General features: G+C 43.4%; 1 protein-coding gene across 1 annotated transcript; it reads right to left on the bottom strand.

Annotated features, from left to right (window-relative positions):
- Positions 1–2,803: 2,803 nt before the first annotated feature.
- prdm14 (PR/SET domain 14) lies at positions 2,804–7,815 on the bottom strand. Its single transcript, XM_033020383.1, has 7 exons — positions 7,194–7,815; positions 6,992–7,048; positions 6,236–6,396; positions 5,580–5,847; positions 5,283–5,485; positions 3,878–3,979; positions 2,804–3,031 (listed from the first exon to the last, which is right to left on the bottom strand). Exons 1-7 carry the CDS (start codon positions 7,801–7,803, stop codon positions 2,804–2,806), a joined length of 1,629 nt encoding a protein of 542 aa, XP_032876274.1. The 5' UTR covers positions 7,804–7,815.
- Positions 7,816–21,065: the final 13,250 nt, after the last annotated feature.

The following is a 21,065-nucleotide window of genomic DNA, read 5'->3' as shown; positions in this document are numbered from 1 at the left end:
AAACTCACAAATTGCAGGTAAATCAGCAAATCTAAAATCAAAAGATAGAAGTTACAAGGATGAGCGGGTATCTTATAGAAACATATAGAATTCTTAAGGGATTGAACAGGCTAGATGCAGGAAAAATGTTCCTGATTTTGGGGAGACCAAAACCAGGGGTCACAGTTTAAGAATAAGGGGTAGACCATTTAGGACTGAGATGAGGAAAAACATTTCACCCAGAGAGTTGTGAATCTGTGGAATTCTCTGCACAGAAAGCAGTGGAGGACTATTCACTGGATGCTTTCAAGAGAGAGTTAGACTTAGCTCTTCGGGCTAAAGGAATCAAGGGATATGGGGAAAAATCAGGAACGGGGTACTGGTTTTAGATGATCAGCCATGATCATATTGAATGGTCGAATGTATTGATGATAAATACATTAATATTTACTCTGAATGTAAGCAAGGTTATCTGAGATGATAGGTAATGATTGCAGTCATTTTGTGTTGATCATAGAATGGGCTCGAAGGGCCTACTCCTGCACCTATTTTTCTATGTTTCTATGCTTCAAATGACATGTTTAGTATGAGCTACACGATTTTAAAAGTTCCTTGGCAAACAATTTTTGTTGATAGATTTTTAAAATTGCCTTGGACTATTCTTGACATTTGTGGTAATTCGACAGAAACAACAGCCCTTTACTAATGCTAAAATTTAAATTCTAAACCTGTTGTGCAGAACTCAGCAATGTTAAATATATGTTAATTGACAGAAAAGCTTGCTTAGAGAAGAACAATGTGAGATCTAGCAAACTAACAAAGGACTAGATATGTGTAGGAAGGAAATGTAGATGCTGGTTGGATATTCTGCATTTTGTTTTCAGCAGGTAATATTTGGAACCTCTAAGTTTAAGTTTATTATTGTCATGAGTAACAAAGTACAGTGACAAGTTTTGATTTACATGCTCTGCACACATTGGTCTGAGAATGTATGCACGGCAGTCTAGTTCTAGTTCAGGTACAATGAGAAGCTTTTGTTGCGTGCTAGCCAGTCAGCGGAAAGACCATACATGATTACAATCGAGTCATTCGCGGTGTACGGATACATGATAAAGGGAATAACATTTAGTCTTTATGAGTTTGATAACTCATAATGTATTGATGGTAAATACAAGTTAATATTTACTCTCGATTTAAGCAAGGTTATCTTAATGATTACAGTCACTTTGTGTTGATCATAGATCTTCTGCTTACTAGTGCAGTTAAACAGATTTCTCAAGCTGCAGTGGATGAGTAATTAATTGGAATAACACACAATAACATATGGGAAGGTAAGGATATATTTCTTGGAATACTCTGTTGCTTCTCAGCCTTTACGTGGTTTCAGTTTATTGTTACAATGACCTTCTCCCATATCTGTGCATATCTCAGTAACAAGAACATCCACTCCTGACACAGTAGGGGCAATTTACAGAGGTCAATTAACCTAAAAACCAGCACTTTAGGATGTGGAAGGAAACTGGAGCACCCCAGAGGAAACCCATATGGCCACAGGGACAGCGTGCAAACTTGCAAACTCCATACAAACAGCACCCAAGGTATCAAGCCTGGCCCCATAGCAGAAACGTCCATGTCACGGGGCTGGAAACTGGAAGTATCCTGAGCTAATTATGCTACCACCATCATCTATTGCGACAAGTGATGGCTTCCATTGACTGTCGCCGGAAGCTTGCGTCCTTTTCAGGACGGACGATGACAGAGAGGCCAACATTTGTAACAAGATGGATACAAAAAAAGAAGAAGTATCGTACCTGGGTCTCTGGTGCTGTGAGGCAGCCGTTCTAACAAATACTTACTCTGAACTCATAATACTGAGACACCAAACTCTTTGGTTTAATCCAAATCTGTATGAGTGGGATATTTAAAGCAAAATTGCTATATTTAATTGGCTGATCTAATTTCAATTAGATCAGCAAAACAGTTCTACCAGACTGTCAAGTCTCTTCCGTTTCAAAGGAATAAATGAAAAATTAAACTTTCTCTGCCCAGGTATCCTTCTATTTCATGAACTAGCCGTCCAGTTCAAAATTGTGTGGCCGATCATTTCAGTGCATTTCTGGTGCTGTTTGAAACACTGCTTGCAGGAGAGATGAGAGAACAGATGGAAAACCACACCAAAACAAGCCTGACAGCAACAATTGTAAAATGACACGTGGCATCAAGTAGATTCCGCAAATTAAAGCGGAATTAATTGATTGAAAGATACAGCATGAAAAAGTCCTTTTGGTCCACCAGGTTCACACTGACCATCAATTACCCATTCACATCAGTTCTCTGTAATCTCACTTTCACATCCACTCCCTACATACTGGGGACAATTTACAGAGGCCAATTAACCTACAAACCCACACATCTTTGGGATGTGCGAGGAAACTGGAGGGAATCTATGCAGTCACAAGGAGATCCTACAAACTCCACACCGACAGCAGTCAAGGTCAGGATCGAACCCGGGTGTCTGGCGCTGTGAGGCAGCAGCTCTACCAGCTGCGCCACCATGTCGCCCCTTTAGCATTGACATCTGTGCCTTCATACAGAATGAATAATGCTGCATTATTTTTCCACAGGTCCAAAGATAAACCCGTTGCAGACATCAATAATACAGAACAGGCCAAGTGAAAACAGCAGAGGTGCAGGTAAACAATAAACTGATTCCCAATGAGATAACACATGTTCCTTAAACCTTAACTGGTAAGGTGGTGAAGAACACAAAGGACGGTCACACCCAGACACATGGTACCTCTCATCTCACCCGCACGGCCTGGTACTAACCTGCGTGGAACTGCACCTGATGATAGCTGAGCTCGTGTGCTTCCATAAAGGTTTTTTTGCATAGATCACAAGAGAACATTTTGTCTTTGGGATGTGTGCGCCTCACATGGCTGTCGTGAGCTGCATGAGAGGCAAACGCTTTGCCACAGTGACGGCATTTAAAGGGCTTTTCTCCAGAGTGCTGCCGAATGTGGGTCCGTAAGATGCTCGAGGCGGTGAAAGCCTAGAGTGGGACAAGAGAAACAGTAGAAAAGCATTAGTGATGCTCAGAGCTCTCAAACCAAGTAATCGAAACTCACTTCCCTAAAATTCAAACTCTTAAGATGCAACAGAGTTGAACTTTAAACACCTCTTAATTTATTGTCACAGTTCCACCCACCAAGTAGTATAGTCAAACACATGACGTGTCCCAGAACACGGGTATTTTTACTCAACTAACAGCAACGCCAAAATTAATCTGTAAAATTGAACAAAGCAAACCACCAAGGAGAGCTGATAAAATATGGATCATTCCACCTGCCAAATTTAATAATTTTTACAGGTTTAGTATGATCTTGATGTCTACTGTGTTAGATCCTGCTATCACTGTTTGATAGAACCAATACAACCTTAATTTGACATAAAAGAAATCCTGATTAAATATGTTCTTAGATTTGCTATAATATGTGAGCATGTAAGTGTATGTGTATATATATATATATATGTGTGTGTGTGCACATATGTGTTTGTATATACATGAATATATATATGCGCAATATATATATGCGCAATATATATATATATATATATATGTGCTATATATATATATATATATGTGCTATATATATATATATATATATATATATATGTGCTATATATATATATATATATATATATATATATATATATATATATATATATATATATATATATATATATATATATATATATATATATATATATATGTGCTATATATATATATATATATATATATACATGTTCCATGCACTTTAATGTACTATATTTCCAAGACACTCACATTGTTCATGGCCTTATGGTTGAATAAATGGTGTGGAAATGTCCCACTCACCTTGTTGCAGTAGACGCACTTGTACGGCCGTTCTCCCGAATGAACCCTCATGTGCTTGTTGAGGCTGGAGGATTGCGAGAAGCTCTTCCCACATACGGAGCACTGTCCAACAGAGAGAGTCACAACTTGGACATGGTCGGTAATGTTAACTATCCCAGGAATTACCTCACAATGATTCAAGCTTATACATTTCACATGTGGTAAAGTGTCACCCAAATTAAATGGAACTGTGTGGAGCGAGGAGCTGTGTATATGAATAGAGTATTTGAATTGTGGAAAGGTGACACTTACATTTTGATGGAAATGGGTGTGGAATACCATATATGTAACTATTGAATTAATTCACGATAAAGCAATAGGTTGTATTAGTATTTCTCATGTCTCTAAGCTCTAAGTGATAGACTGATGGTGTGATGCTTCTCCAAACATTGTGAAAAACAGTAAAACCAACAGCAAAATACAAAGTGCTGGAGTAACTCAGCAAGCCAGGCAACGTCTGTGGAGAGGATAGGCGATACTTCAGGTCTGGAACAGCACTCTTTGAGTAAAAGATGCTAATTGGAGAAGTTCTTCCATAAGAACTGAACTGACTGAAAAAAATATGGAAGGTAGACAAAAATGCTGGAGAAACTCAGCGAGTGAGGCAGCATCTATGGAGCGAAGGAAATGGGCAACGTTTCGGCTCGAAACCCATCTTCAGACTGATGTGAGGGGGGGGGGGGGGGGGGGGGGTGAAAACTATGGAGGCTGGTGACAATATTTGGATGAACGATCATGGTATATATTATCAGTTACCGGGGATGGGTATTTTTAAACCGGAGAATGATAGCTTCTTGATTAGTAAGGGCATCAGAGGATACGGGGAGAATGAAGGAGATTGGGGTTGAGAGGAAAAAATACATCAGCCACAATTGAATGGTGCAGCAGACTGAATGGGCTGAATGGCCTCTAATGCTGCTTCTATGTCTCATGATGTTCAGAATGCTTCATGTCCAATGAATTACTGTGGTTACAGAAGTGGTTCATGATGTGGTTAACCGAAGGTCAGAGAGCGAGATATTTCAATATTCTGCAGCTAACCAGGAATTCTCCCAAGGATAAATCACTTAGAATATTTCTATACTGCTCCACTAGGTTGTGTATTTGGGACAGAGTTAGTGGATAAGAATTAGCATCATGGAGAATCACACTGGATCTTATGTACTGGATCACGGGCTCTGACCTTACACTGGAATAAGTCTAAACAGAATAAAGAATAATAGTCTAAATAAAATGAAGAATGAAGGTCTAAACACAATAAACAATTGAAGAGTGAACACAATGAAGAGTAAAAGCTGGGATCAGGTCTGCAGTGGTGAGCAGGCGGGGCGGGGTGCAGGGGAGGTCGGGATAGGACTGCGCTCACTTTGTGCGGCCGGTGTTTCTCATGGACGTGCAGTATGTGGATCCTCAGTCGGTCCCTCTTCTCGAACGAGCGGCTGCAGAGGTGGCAGGGGTACTTGCGATCGCCCTGGTCCACGCAGCGGGTGTACTTCAGATGCTTGTCTCTGTAGTATTTGTAGGCGAAGACCTTGCCGCACCTCTCGCATTTAAAGCCCTCTGCGGACTCTGACAAGGGAATGGAAGTCGCGTTTCAGACAAGCGATAGCAGCTAATGACAGTAAACCGCAAAAAGGGCAGAAAATCGTTTAAGTGTTTTAACCTTCGGCTTGCTCTGTGAATTGGCTTTCAGTCATTTCCTTTAAAGTGACCGGTATTCCCATAAACTGCAAGTAGCAGTCTCCATACCACACCAGGAGCTCCTGTTTCTCCGGCACATCCTTGCAGGTCTCGTAGAAGATCTTGCCCTCGCTCTGCACGGCCGTCAGGTTCTGTTCCTGCGGCGACCTGGCGCAGTTTACCAACGCCATCCAGTTACTCGCCGCCCCTTTCCCGTCGATAAAGTGGCTCAGGCGACCGTCTTCGAAAATCTGTAAAGACAAGTTGAGAGAACTCACAACAGCTCAGGGCAATCACCGCCACAGAGGTCCCAGAACGGGATGTCGGCGTTAAACCCAGCTATTCGTAAACACTTGAGACACAAAGTGCTGGAGTTACTCGAGATGCTGCCTGACCCGCTAAGAAGAGCTGGAGTTACCCAGCGGGTCAGGCAGCGTCTGCAGTAACTCGGGAGGTCAGACACTTGTCCAGAGATGGTGCCTGACCCGTTGAGTTATTCTAGCACTTCGTGTGCTGTTGTTTTTTCTTGTTAAAAACCAGCATCTGCGGTTCCTTGTTTCTCCTCTCGTAAACAGTTGACATTTCAAACTAGCTCTCTCTCTCTCTCTCACACATTTCAACTCTCATAGTAATCCTCACCTCCCACATGTACGAGTTGTCGTCGTAGGTTTTAATTTCGCTCATATTCACCACTTTTCCCGTAAAAGGTCCGAATCGGACGCCCTTGGGGATCAGATTTTGGGAGCAGAAGACGCCGTGGTGAGGAACCCCGCCGTAGTAGGTGTGAGAGACAGCGAGTCCTGCGGGGAGAAAGGGAGCGGAGGGTGAGCAGAGACAGCGGTCACTCGCACAGGATTTAACTGTGATGCATAGATCAGAGCGGCACCGCCACCCACCCCCCCCCCCCCCCTCTCTCTCCCCCTACTCCTTCCCACACTCTCTCTTTCTCTCACATACACACCTCCTCCGCTCCATACCCGTTCTCTCCACATAACCGCCCAACTCCCCCTTCCCCACTCACTCCTTCATCACTATTCGCCCATTTACTCCTCCCTCTGCCACTCATTGCATATTCTCGCTCCTTCACCCGCACACTCTACCATACTCACCTCCCCTACTCAGCAATCTTTTACTCACCAACAAAACGCCGCTCTCTCGCACTCACTCCAGGGACCGTGGCCCGTTCACCCTCCCCCTCCCCTTCATCCTTCAGTCCCCAAATCCTTTCATCCTCGCTCCCTCTCCCACTCCTTCCCTCAATCCTCTCCCCGGCTCCCCACCCTCTCCCCTTCCACTGCTTCCTCCAATCCTGCCCCCCCCCTCCCCTTCACCCCCCCCCCCCCCCCTCGTTCCCCACCATCTCCCACTCCTTCCCCAGTCGCCCCCTCCACTCACCCGCTGGGATTTGGACAGGGTCTCTGTCCAGGTGTTGAAGCTGGGACTCGTGACCACCTGCAAGGCAGAGGAACAGAGGCATCACTGAGATATTTGGTTCCGTCCAGGTTCCTGAGAAACAGGTGAATGAAGTGAGATGAACCCCTCTCTCCCCCCCCCCCCCCCCCCCCCCCCTCTCCCCCCTCCTCACTGAGCTGTGTACCTGTGTTTCCCGATATCCGCAGCCCTGAGATCGCATGGCTGACTGTCCCGTCGTTGTTGGCAGAGTTCAAGCAGCCGTATAGGACAGTGTTGAGGTCCTGCTCGGTGAACTGTACGGGCTGGAGGTGTTGGGCGGCCGCTGTCGCCTGCCCGGTGGAGCGCAGGGAGCCCGTGTGCTGGGCGCTGTTGTTCGGCTGGAGACGGTGCCGCCGACCCTGCCTCTGGCCGGGACTGCACAGGGGAGCCGGGCGGGGCGGCAGAATGACCGGCTTGTCCCGGCTGCGGGGGTAAACGGGGTTGACGCTGTCCGGCATCTTAGTGAAGAGGGTGATCGGAGCGGAGGGCAGGATGCTGCAGATCCGTTCGGCAGCCGGAGAAGTCTCGTTGAGAAAGGAGAAGTTGCCGACGGAGAAGGGCATGAGCGGGCTGGAGTCGTTGACCAGCCTGCCCAGAGACTTGAGAGGCTGGAGCGCTTCTTCTGAGGAGGAGCGCAGCACATCCAGGTAGTGGGAATGGGGCTGGATGGAGGGGTAGTAGCCCGGGATCCTTGGAGGGGGCGCCGTCCTGATGGTTTCACTCGCGTAAACTTGTTCTTCAGTCGACAAGGACATCCCAGTTGGAACTATGCGGCAACCCGATCGCCTGTGAATGAGCAGAGAGAACCGTAACCAGTGTGAATACATGTTTGCATTAACATGGGTAAAGGGAGCTTCCGTCGCCCAAATCTTGCAATCATGGGTCAATGGTCGATCCTTTCCACCACCCCAAAGGTAAAAACCGGGCTCGTCCATCGAGCGACAAGGAGTGTACATTGTGTAGGAAGAAACTGCACAGTCTGGTTTACGCCGAAGTTAGACACAAAATACTGGAGTAACTCGGCGGGGCAGGAGAGAAGGAATGGGTGACGTTTCAGGTCGAGACCCTTCTTCAGACTGAGATTCAGGGGAGAGCGATATGGAAGGGTAGGGTGTGAAAACGATAGATAGGTGGAAAGCAGGAGGAATCACAGAGGGGAAGCAGCGAGAGACGGTGTTACAGAACTCTTGTCGGTGAGAGGAGGATAACGTATTCAAAGTAAGACCAAAATGCTGGAGTAACAGCGGGACAGGCGGCATCTCTGGAGATAAATGAGATAAATGGAGATACATTCAGACTGAGTATTTCTGGAATTGGAATTTGAAAGGCGATCCATGTGAAGTTCGATCAGTCTGAAGAAGGGTCTCGACCCGAAACGTCACCCATTCCTTCTCTCCAGAGACCATTATTATAAAGCCTGTCTTTCTGAGTTACTCCAGCATTTTGTGACTATCTTCCATGTACACTTTAGCAGATCTCGGTTAATTGACAGCATTTGCCTTCTGTACCATCCATTCCTACTGAGCAAAGTTGCCGGGGTGGGGGTGGGAGGGAGAGGGAGTGGGGAGCTACCTGATTCGGAAACATGTTGTAACTCCTATGCAGTGGGTTGCACGGTCCAAGAGTCAGTATCACATGTCCAGTGCGTTTCTAAGCAAAGACTCCCCAAACCAGCAGTTAGGACGTTTAACAATTCATTAAATAAATCTCTGGAAGAAGATTACATGTTAATGTCCCACAGTAAGATGTTATCTTTGAAATTTGATCATCGTTTTGAAAATACACACGCATACAACTGATCTCCGAATTACTCAATTCATTAAATACATCTCTGGAAAAAGATTACAGAAAGGCAGATAGGAAATCAAGAGGTAAAAATCTTTTGGGAACATCCGAATTTCACTTTTAGAATAAGAATAGCTAGAAAAGCAACATAATGAAATTTACAACGAACAATTTAAAATTACATTCAATGGAGATCGGTATATTATGTACAAACGGTTAATACAAACTTTATTCCATATGGAACGAAATTATCGTTCTTCTGCGAATGAGGTGAGAAAGACGCACGTATTCGACTGTGAATGAAGAAACCATATGAGAAACGTTTATGTAAAACGAAAGCCCAGAAAGGATCCAAATCATGGCGCGACTCTAAAGATGGGTAATTAACAGGACTACAGGCTAGTTTCTAAATGAATGGCGCCCGCAGCGATTTACCAGTCAAGGACAGAAAGAAAAGCAAGGAGAGAAAAATAAAACACCATCGTTAGGGCAAAGTTTTTTTTTTACAGAGGTAAGATCCGATCTGGAAACGCGTAATTCGGATTCTTTCCAGAATTGCGAAAAATCATTCATCAGGTTTCCGTATTCTGATAAATGAGTGTCCCCAAAGCAGTATCGATTTGCCGTAAGGACCACACGTCCCAACCCTACCCCCACCTCAACTGCATCTCCAAATGCTTATGTTTTGCAAGAACCTGCTGTAATTAATTATTGCGACGAGGTTTTGTTTTTTCTCGATCCTAGAAATCGCGGTTAGAAAATAATGGACCAGTCTTTACCGTTTCCTGGAAATGCAGGAAATCTACTCAGCACGGATGAGGAGTTCGTTTTATTCAATTCAATGCTCGTTAAATTTCGTCAGCCTCCAAAACTCCACATTTCACGTTGATAACAGTTAAGGGTCCGTGTGTGTTAACTCGCGTGAACTGCATCAATGTAGTAGATGACGAAGTACGATTCTGTCCATGTGTGATAACATATATGCATCTTTCAGCACAAATAAACATTGTTTATTGGACCATTATTATAACGCCATTTGATTTAAATAATCATGTTACATCCCCGTCTCCACCGAACTGAAACCACGGAAGAACACTATATTTTGCAGAGCACAAAGTTGACAATCTGACTATTCAGTTCGAAGTGCAATGAATTCGATATTATCCATTGGATCAATATTCGCCAACAATTGAGACAAAACAGGGTCGTGACATTTAAATTAAAGAACATAGGGTCAATCGCAGAGGTCAGGGGGAACTAGATAATGAACACATCTAACGCCTTGGTTAAGTATTGAGTAAACAAAACGCCAGTTTGATCAATTACTTTTTAATATCCTCGTTGCTGTAAACGAATGCAAGAACTCAACCCCACATTTTTTAATGATAGCATTTTATGGCATTACAGTCTCTTTACCGAGGTCACTAAAACCAGTGTTTGAAAATGGGCAGCAGCCACTTACCTACTTTGCCGTAAGGTCGTCTGAATCCTTCAAGACATTGGGTGCAAACGCGAAAGGCGAGATTTCGCACGAGTTACTTTATTGTAGCGGTTTGATGATGGGGACGGGAGTAGTATTTTGGCTCTTTGCTGTTTACAGAAAGCTTCTGCTGTGCGTGTGGTCAGCTAAGGGCAGATGGCAAGTGAGTGGAGAGCAGGAGGGGCCGTGGATTCTCCCCGTCCCGGCGATTGGTCAGAGGCAGAGAGTGGGAGAGAAAGAGAGAGAGACCTCCTCGGGGACTGCACTTTAACACATTAGAAGCCTCCATCTCACTGTCACCGCATCTCCTGACCCTCGCAATCCGAGCTAACAGCGTTGTGGCAGAAAGCAAACTGTGGTTTATCAGTGTAGACCTAACCAATGATCTCCAAATACAACAGCAAAACATCGTTTAAATGTTTTTTCGATGCCTTCCCCAGGAAAAGCCCAAGGCATTCGCTTGTAGAATGACTTCGACGATCCAGATGCGCGCACCCGGTCACTTCATAAACCCGCTGCCTCAAACGAGAGTCGGACATCTCGTTTCTTGGAGCCAAGGCAGAAAATGAATGAATCATTGGATGAAACGGTTTAAAACAGAAGTCCTCTGGTTGATATAATATTGCAAGTCTCTTATTCATTTTATAATTCAAACAAAATATTAATCTGACGCTACAAAAATAAATGTCATCGATTCAGAACCAGTTCCAATGTCCCTTTATTTAGTGACTGCAATAGTAGACCCAATCACTGCACATCATTCGAAATCTCAGATTTAAATTTTTTTTTTTGAATTTTACACCATCAGAACTCGTGGTGTTACATTTTCGATACCTAGCCCAAATCCGGTAAACATTTAAAAAAAAACAATGTTTTGGTCAAGCAGTGGAAATTGAAAGTTTACTGAATGAGCAAACTGGTAGAAATAAAACATCCTTTTGTGAAGACGACGTCAATTGCAACAGGGATTTATTTATTCGGCATATTTTACATGAAATATAAATGGGGACATTTGAATTCGGAATGAAAATAAAGCTTTTGTACTTGCTCAGAGTGAATCATCCGACATGATACAGTATTGTGCCCCCTCCCCCCAACAGGGCATGTAGGGAACAGAGGTTAGGTTACAGAGTATAAATGTAACTTGTTTTAAGTAAACAGCAACTCTTAAAATGCGCAGAAAGGAAGAGCAAATGTTGGTAAATACCGAAGATAGACAAGGTGTTTAAGAAAGAACTGCAGATGCTGGAAAATCGAAGGTACACAAAAATGCTGGAGAAACTCAGCGGGTGCAGCAGCATCTATGGAGTGAAGGAAATTGGCATCGTTTCGGGCCGAAACCCTTCTTCAGACAACGTGTTTGCTTCTGGGAGGAATAGTTAAGTGATATTAACTTTTTTTTAAAAGAATGCTTGGAATAGCAAGGGTCGATGTCAAGCTTTAGGGCTAATCGCAAATCTGAATTTCATTACATAAAAATGTAAGAAAGATAAAAGTAAGACAGGCAATTGGATGGGAAAGGTTTGGAGGGGCATGGGCCAAACGCAGGAAGGTAGGACGAGTGCTGATGGGTCGGCGTGGGCAGGTTGAACAAGTTCCACGCTGTATGGTTCTATGACTCTATGACTCTGAAATTTACTTCTACATTTTAAAACTTTTATTATGCAGCCGACATTAACATGCCGGCGGTTTTTCTTCTTCTTTTATATGAAAATGTATTCCTGTTAATTTTGATTTAAATCTTTTTATTTGAATTTCACAGCAATTTGCATACATACAACGATAACAGACAGTGACAGTCAAGGCATAATTATTCCTGTTAATTTTAACAAAGGCAAATACCAAATTAATGCAGATGATCAGATGTTAGTTATTAAAATATAACCAGAAGATTTTTATCATGTAATCTACACAAACGTGGACTTTAAGATCGATGACATCCAACAGATGCCGGCAATCTTATGTTGTTTTTCAGAAGTGAAAGGCAATGAAACTAAGTGCAATAACGGAGTTTAATTAAGTATCCGAATTCTTTGCATTTATGTTGGCAGGTGAATCGGGACGGTGCACACAGATAACTAAAAGGGAATTGGTCGGGCGGGCTCTCTTCTCCCACTTACACAAGTACCAACTGGCGTGCATTTCTGGGCACCGAACCAACGACCTTCGTTACATTAACACCAAAGTCAAGTGTTTGAAGGGGAACTAATGAATTTACCTTTTATATCGGTGATATTGGAACAACATTTCGTTGACTGCACGATTTCTGGGGATTCGGGTGGAGGGGGGGTTATCTCCGAACAGCATGAGCTCAGGTAGGAGTGGGATAGGCTGAGCAAACTGCTGGGCATACACAACCAAAGATCCTCTGCTATAAGATCTTTGTACACAACGGCTCTGCCAGTCTCTGCAAATGCAAGACGCCGAGAACCCGTGTGAAGAACCTTCCTCGCAACTGGTCACCGACGGATTCCAGTTCAGAGGTTCGCCGGCAGGCTGGGTGTCCCCAGCATTTCGAAAGGCCACATGTTTTTGATGAGTGTAGGGTTATATCCTAGTGGAAGTTAGTCATTTTCAATATAAATTTCTTTAGTGAACATGCTGGGGTTTTTTTGTTAACCACTGCTGAAATTGAGTTACCTTTATTCGAACAGGTTTGCATTTAAATATTCTCACTTCATTTACAACCAAAACTTCTCACCTTCCGCTCACCACTTCCTCAATACGTCCTGCTTTTAACCCTGTAATAAGGAACTGTAGATGCTGGTTTATACCGGAAAAGTGCCTCGACCCGAAACGCCACCTGTTCCTTTGCTCCAGTGATGCTGCCGGACCCGCTGAGTTACTCCAGAATCTCGTGTCTATCTGCTTTTAACTCTTTCTCGATGTGCTTGTGACTGGCTTTTATGAGATAGGCGGACGTGTTGTAAATGAATGCCGTTATACAAATCGTTTAAAATCTCTCAAGGGTTAAAAGAATCTCCCACAAGATCTGCAGTAAGTATACCTAAATGCTTACCGTCCATCTGAACTGAACGGTTCGGGATGGTGGTTGAAAGAGGAGGACATGGTCTCTAAGCAATGCTGTCTGCAGCCAGTTCCATCACTGGCACTGGACTGGTCACAGCGCTATTAAACATCTTCCACATATCTTGCAAGCTACAATCAACAGCATTTTATGCACATGCTGTTTCATGTGCATAAAAAATATTCTGATGGATTTTAAAAAAATCGAGGAAAAAAATGGTCGATCGATTCATGCAAGTATCTTAACCCGCGCTTTAATAGCCTTTTAGTTTTTCATTTTTCCCGTTGTAACATTTGACTGCATTATTTCCACGCTAAACGCGGTGCGTTTCCCCTCAAGCAGAGAGCCCACGTGTGAGAAAGGATTGTACCCGCTCCTGATTTTACAGAAGGCCACTTCTGTATCCATATATTCTTCGTTATCGCCTCGTGCACAGCCAACAATAGACCATTGTGGGCTCCACCTTTCCTTGGTCATCGGTGCCGTCTCTGATTTGATCTGAACCTTTTTCATATCTCTAGTTCCCCTCTCTCCTGACTTTCGGTCTGACTAAGGGTCTCGACGTGAAACGTCACCTATTCCTTTTCTCCAGAGATATAGCCCGACCCGCTGAGTTACTCTAGCATTTTGTATCTATCTACAGATTTAACACAACAGCGTTTGACACCCAATGAGGTGGGTGTCGCTCGGGAGTGCGATGCAAGGTGAACGTTGGCTGGGGAAACGCAGAATACAATGCGCCTGAATCTCACTAAGTTGTTTCACTGCAGGTCAACTGTTTCAAAATACATATAATCGCTAGTGATACAGAGATAGAACCAAGACATTGCTTTATAACCCCGAGCTAAGCAGCATACACTCAAAATTAAACCACCGATATTCCAGCATTTCTATCATTCCAACCAAATATTTTTTAAACGAAACAAAGAGTCTTCCTGGTCACTGTTCAATTTTCACTTCTGTTCCTGCTTACGCTTCTCTAGTTAATTCATTACAGCATATGCCGTTTTACATTATCCACCAGTTCCTTCTATCTTTTTTTGTGTTAATTTTCTTCATCCTGTTCCCCTCTTTTTTCAGCCTCTCGGTAAATTGGCGCAATCAGTGCACGAGGTGGGGACCACAGAGGAAATTACAAAGATTCCGGCTTCCTATCTGACCCAATCTCTCGTATCAATTTTTTTTTTTTTAAAGTATTGTAATCAGGATTTCTATTAACATGGTTATGGGGTGTCAGCTCAATAATAGCATGCACTGAAATCAGCTAACTCAGGAAATTGAAGCAGGGACTTTCTTTGGTGGAATAGCTCTATTACTCACATACCTAACCAGCCGAGACAGAGACAGTCAGTCCACTCATCATCAGTTTCTATTTTCTCTTATTGGAAGCAATTTTCAATCCAATTTGCTGAACAGTCATTAATTCGACATTCCTCCATCTTCTTTAAAGGCAGCAGATAATTGAATATTTTGTGAAATTTGTAATATATTATATTCACAATCCTTATTAACTCAATGAAACCAAGTAGATTTGGGATGCATGTTTCTTCTACTGTACTGATTTAGCCTTACTCTCCAAATTAGTCTGTAATTTCTTCTATAAAATAATTCAACTGCGTAAAGCATTAACAAAGTCCTTGGATGCTGCTCCAGTACTGCAGAACTCCTGAAATATTCATTTGAAGTCTTGCTTATATTGTCATATGCATTTATTTTAGCATTCAGTGATATTGATTAATCGTTTTGGGTAATCTATAGACATTCAGTCACTTATACTTATTTTGAAAATGTGTATTACTTTACATATACTCTTGCTGTCTGAGTTATTCTAATTGGATGTTAGAGCTGTGACCTGAAAATGAGTTGGGCATATTATTTATTAAAATGTTGTAATTATATTAAAATATAGCAGTTCTTGCTACATCCACCCCCATGAAACATATCTTGCAAGCTACAATACATTTGAACATGCATCTTACTATCAGTTTATCCTTTCATTACTTGTCCTAAAGTGCCATCTATTGGTTGTTTCTTAGATCATTTAAATATGTATACACCCTGCAGACACAAAATGCCGGAGTAACTCAGCAGGTCATGCAACATCTCTGGAGAAAAACAATAGGTGACGTTTTGGGTCGAGGCTCTTCACCTATTCCTTTTCTCCAGAGTTGCTGCCTGACCCACTGTCACTCCAGCATTTTGTGTGCATCTTCGGTGTAAACGAGCATCTGCAGTTCCTTCCTACACATACAGTATGCACCCTAGTGAATAGGAATTAAAGTTAATATTACTTATAGAGGTTTTTAAAATGATGAGAGGGATAGACAGAGTTGACGTGGAAAAGCTTTTCCCACTGAGAGTAGGGAAGATTCAAACAAGGGGACATGACTTGAGAATTAAGGGACTGAAGTTTAGGGGTAACATGAGGGGGAACTTCTTTACTCAGAGAGTGGTAGCTGTGTGGAATGAGCTTCCAGTGAAGGTGGTGGAGGCAGGTTCGTTTTTATCATTTAAAAATAAATTGGATAGTTATATGGATGGGAAAGGAATGGAGGGTTATGGTCTGAGCGCAGGTATATGGGACTAGGGGAGATTATGTGTTCGGCACGGACTAGAGGGGTCGAGATGGCCTGTTTCCGTGCTGTAATTGTTATATGGTTATATGGTTACTTTGCAGGAAGACTTACAGCACCTCACCAACAGTTTGGAGCTGCTCAGACTTGACCATCACTGCCTTTGTAGATCGTATCCTGAGAAAAATAACAAATATTTCTCCTCCATTATAAAGAAGCCCAAACATTTTCCCCTATTACATACAAATAATCCTCACTTTAAATTTTTTTTTAGAGATACAACATGGAAATAGGCCCTTCTGCCCTCCAAATCCTCGCCGACCAATGATCACCCGTACACTATTTCTATCCTGCACACTAAGGAAAATGTACAGATGCCAGTTAACCTACAAACAAGCATGTCTTTGGAATGAGGGAGGAAACCAGAGCACCTGGAGAAAATCCACACGGTCATGAAGAGAAAGTACAAACTCCATACAGACAGCACCCGTAGCCAAGATCGAACCCAGGTCCCTGGCGCTGTAAGGCAGCAACTCTACCGCTGTGCCACCGTGCTGCTTCTGACACTAAATGCATGGCTCCCAGTGTTTTAAAAATCAATGCCATCTGCACCAGCTGCCAGCTCTTATCCTGCAAATCTTCATTCTTTCATGCCTCCTTCCTAAAACCCGTCTCATGGTGCGAGTCGGCCCACGAGTGACCCCGAGTTTAAAACAAATTAAACTCGTGGTAATCACGTACAATTAACGTAGCGGGAACGTCGGAACTCATAGACGCAACTTAGCGACTCGTGCCGCTAACGGCAGGTACCCGGGAAACTTGTTAACTCTTGAAAAACTTTAAACATGTTTAAAGATTTCCACGAGTCAAATTTACTCTTGAAGTTAAAATTTGAAACATTTAAACTCGTTGTAAGAACGTAGTGGCCCGTGAGTTTACCGTAGTGACTCTTGAGTTTTCATTGTCCTATCAGGGACACATGACAATAAACTCACTTGAACTTGAACTTCTTTACCACTGTTGCTTCGCTGCCACCGCCTCCTTGCTGCACAATGGCAGCGAGTGCGGGGCCAAGATCCTGCCTAGTTTTTTTAAGTTCTGAAATTAAATAACTTTCAATACTGAATCAGAATATACTTACTGTATGAGATGCTGTCCAGCTCCTCTATTTGATACTTAAAACAGGCCTTCATTCACGGTTGGCTCAAGAGTAACTCAGGAGAGGAACTTGGTAACTCGAGAGAGGAACTTGGTACATCATAGAAATGAGAAGTAAACGGCAAACTTAGACATACACGTGGGAACTTGTTTAAACTCGTGAACATAAACTTGGAATCTCATAGACAACCGCGAGTGTGCTTTTTTCTTTCACTTGGGATCACTCGTGGGTGGACTCGCACTGTGAGACAGGCCCATAACTCAGTTCACCTCTCCCACTCCATCGTCTTCTGGGAGCCTTTTTTCCTGATATGTTATCATCACAGAAGTAAGCCATACAGTTTCCATGCCAGCTGACGAGGAATCTAAATTTAAACACACAGAGAAACACCAACCAAACTTTAAGTAAAAATGCAATGATCCCCACAGCAACAGCTGCATGTAAATAATTCAATGGCATGACACTATTTATTTATTCTTTCTTTCTGAGTTATAGAATCATAGCACAGAAACAAGCCCTGCAGCCCAATTTGTCTATGCCGACCAAGATGCCCAATCTTGCCCGTATTTGGCCCCATATCCCACTGAACGTTTCCTATCCATGTGTCTTTTAAGTGTCCTCTGGCAGCTCATTTCATATACCCTCCACCATCTGTGTGAAAAAGTTGCCCTTCATGTTCCTATTAAATATTTCTCCTCTCACCTTAAACCCATTCCCTCTGATTCTTGATTCCCCTACTCTGGGTAAAATATACCTCGGTAAAAGGTGCATTCAGTTCACCTATTACCCTCATAGCCTCATACACCTCTATCAGATCACTCCTCATCCTCTTGGGCTCCAAGGAATAAAGTCCTAGACTGCCCAATCTCTCCCTATAGTTCAGGCCCTCAGGTCCTGGTAACATCCTCGTAAATCTTTGCACTCTTTCCAGCTTAACATCTTTCCTACAGCAGGGTGACCAAAATTGAACGCAAAACTCCAAATGCAGCCTCACCATCATCTTCTACAACTGTAATATGACATCCCAATTTCTATTCTCAATACCCTGACTGAGGAAGGCCAATGAACCAAAAGCCTGTGACATCACTTTCAAGGAGCTATGTACCTGTACTCCAAGATCCCATCTTTTGGCCAGGTACACAACGATTAGGAAGCTCGATGGCTACTGGAAACTGTTTTTCAGCTCGGACAAAACTCTGATTATTAGCAACCACTTTCTGTTATTTGCACTACCAGTTTATTTATTCATGTGTGTATATATTTATATCATGGTATATGGACACATTTATCTGTTTTGTAGTAAATGCCTACTATTTTCTGTGTGCTTAAGCAAAGCAAGAATTTCATTGTCCTATACAGGGACACATGACAATAAACTCACTTGAACTTGAACTTGAACTTGAACTGCAAAGGCATTGAAGAACATTAATTAACAAAAAAGTGTTGAGGAATATGGGAATGGGATTATGTGCTGTACAGGTTGATGGCATGGCCTGGACATGCTAAATTGCTTCCCAACTTCCAGTCCACTTCCTGAGAATTCCTCATTTCACAGGATTGTATAAATTAGAAATCGACCACTCAGAGTCTGCTCTGCCATTTAAAAAGATCACGATTCAACTCTGAAGAAATTCTCCTCCTCTCTCCGATTCTGGAGAAAATAGGTGGCATTTCGGATCGAGACCCTTCTTCAGACAGTCAGGGGAAAGATAAATGAGAGATAGATAGCGATATAGAGAGATACAGAACAAATGAAAGAAAGATGCAAAAAAGTAGAGATGATCAAGGAAACGATCCATTGTGGGCGAGGTGAAAACTCACCAGGACAACAGTGAAATTAGTACAATGACTAGGGTGGGGGAGGGAGGGAAAGAGAGGGGATGCAAGGGTTTCTTGAAGTTAGAGAAATCAATATTCATACCGCTGGGTTGTAAGCTGCCCAAGTAAAATATGAGGTGCAATTTCTCCAATTTACATTTGGCCTCACTCCGACAGTGGAGGCGGCCCAGGACAGAAAGGTCAGTGTGGGAATGGGAAGGCGAGTTAAAGTGTTTGGCAAACAGGAGATCATGTTGGCCCAGGCGGACGGAGTGACGATGTTCAGCGAAGTGACTCAGTCTACGTTTGGTTTCATCGATGTATAAGAGCCCACACCTGGAACAATGTATATAGTAGACAAGGTTGGTGGAGGTGCAAGTGAACATCTGCCTAATCTGAAAGGATCGCCAGGGTCCCTGGACAGAGTCGAGGGAGGAGGTATAGGGACTGTGCCTTTGCTCCAGCTGTGTCACTCTGGCTGTTCTCGAACTAGTTTATCAAGAAACCCATTGACATTGTACCAACCTGATGCAAATTTCTTGCATTCACACGTAAATCTGGGCACTATATCTTCACCTGTTGCACCGTGACACAGTTTTAACAACTTTATTCGTCTTAACAGAGAGGAACAGCCCTGTGATGACTTTATTTATTTTGTGAGGAAGAGACTTCCACAATTTAAATTTAGTGAGTTTGATGCGATAATAAAATATTCTTAAATTAGAGTAGCATGTGACTTGCTCCCAGTGAAGTGTGCATGCATTCATACATCTGCTACTCTCATCCTTTCTTGTGGTGGAGGTCACGTTTAGGAATTAGTTGGAGTAGACCAGGAGCACAACTGCATTTAGTAAATGGTATATGCTACAACCATTGTGTGTCAATGGTGGAGGGAATGAAGTTTTAGGGCACAGCTGGAGTGCAAAGGAAGGCGGTTGCTTTGATCTGGATAGTGTCGAGGTCCTCAAGTGTTTTTGGAGTGGGATTCATCCAAACTAGTGATGAAGCATTGCAATCTGGACTTGCACTTTGGAAAGACTTCAGGCAGTCAGACACCGAGGACACATACCCTCTGACATGCTATCCTAGCTATTACTGACCGAGCATATGAAGGAAGCTGGGAATGTCAAGGATAGCCATCAATACTTATCAATTGATGTCTGTGTGTTACCTCGACATTTTCACACACAGGCAGAGATGGAGGACTGCAAATTGAATTAAACGTTGTGCAATTAGCAAATATCCCCACTTATGGCCCAGTGATGAGAAGATCCTTGACCTGCCAGTCAGCTAGTTCCTTTCCTCTTCTCTGTCTGCACATCTTCCACCCCTAAGTTTCCCATTTCCTCTCCCCCCCCCCCCCTCCTTATTCCCTTACATCCACTACTCCTCCCTCCGATTCTACATCTTCAGTGCCTCAAACCTCCTTCTCAGATTCCACATCTGCTCCTTTTGATTTCACTTTACCTCCAGCCTTTGTTACTATCTGCACCTATCTGCCAATAATCTCACATCGCCTGAATCCACCTATCACTTGCTGGTTCTTGTCCTGACCACTTCCCTCTACCAGCTTTCTCGCCTCTATCAGTCTGTAGGTTGGTTTCCCGACCCAAAACATCACCTGTTGTTTTCCCTCCACAGATGCCGCCTGGCATGCTGAGTTCCTCCAGCACTTTGTGCTTTATTCAGGGTCACTGGTAAAGATGGTTCGGCCTAGGACACAAGGGACACCACTCTGAGGAAGCCCTGCAGTGTTGTCCAGGGCAAGGGTGAGCAACCTCCAATAATCACCACCATTCTCCTTCAGGCTAGATAAACACCAGTCTTCATTCCATTGCACACTCACACTACTACTTTAGACTTTGCCGAAAGTACACTTTGCCCACCTGCAGCACCACAGTAACTATTGACATTACACAAACGTTTACTGCATTCTTGGTTCCTGAACCACTGAATAATGCAGACTCAGCATTTCAGTCAAATTCTACCAGTGTGCCTCTGCCACATTCTGCTACAAGGCAGAAACCATGCAGGACCTTTCAGCCTGAAAGGACTTGACAGAGGATGAGCCCTTACCCACCATTTTCCCCAGCTGTCCAAGCAGTGGCAGGGCGGGTAGAGTTGCTCTCTCATAAGGACCCAGGTCACATCCTGATCTCAGGTGCTGCCTGTGT

The sequence above is a fragment of the Amblyraja radiata genome, chromosome 4, assembly GCF_010909765.2.
Source record: "Amblyraja radiata isolate CabotCenter1 chromosome 4, sAmbRad1.1.pri, whole genome shotgun sequence".
Lineage (NCBI taxonomy): Eukaryota > Metazoa > Chordata > Chondrichthyes > Rajiformes > Rajidae > Amblyraja > Amblyraja radiata.
Note: the sequence above shows the minus strand (reverse complement) of the source record. Positions and strands in the feature narration are given on the sequence as shown.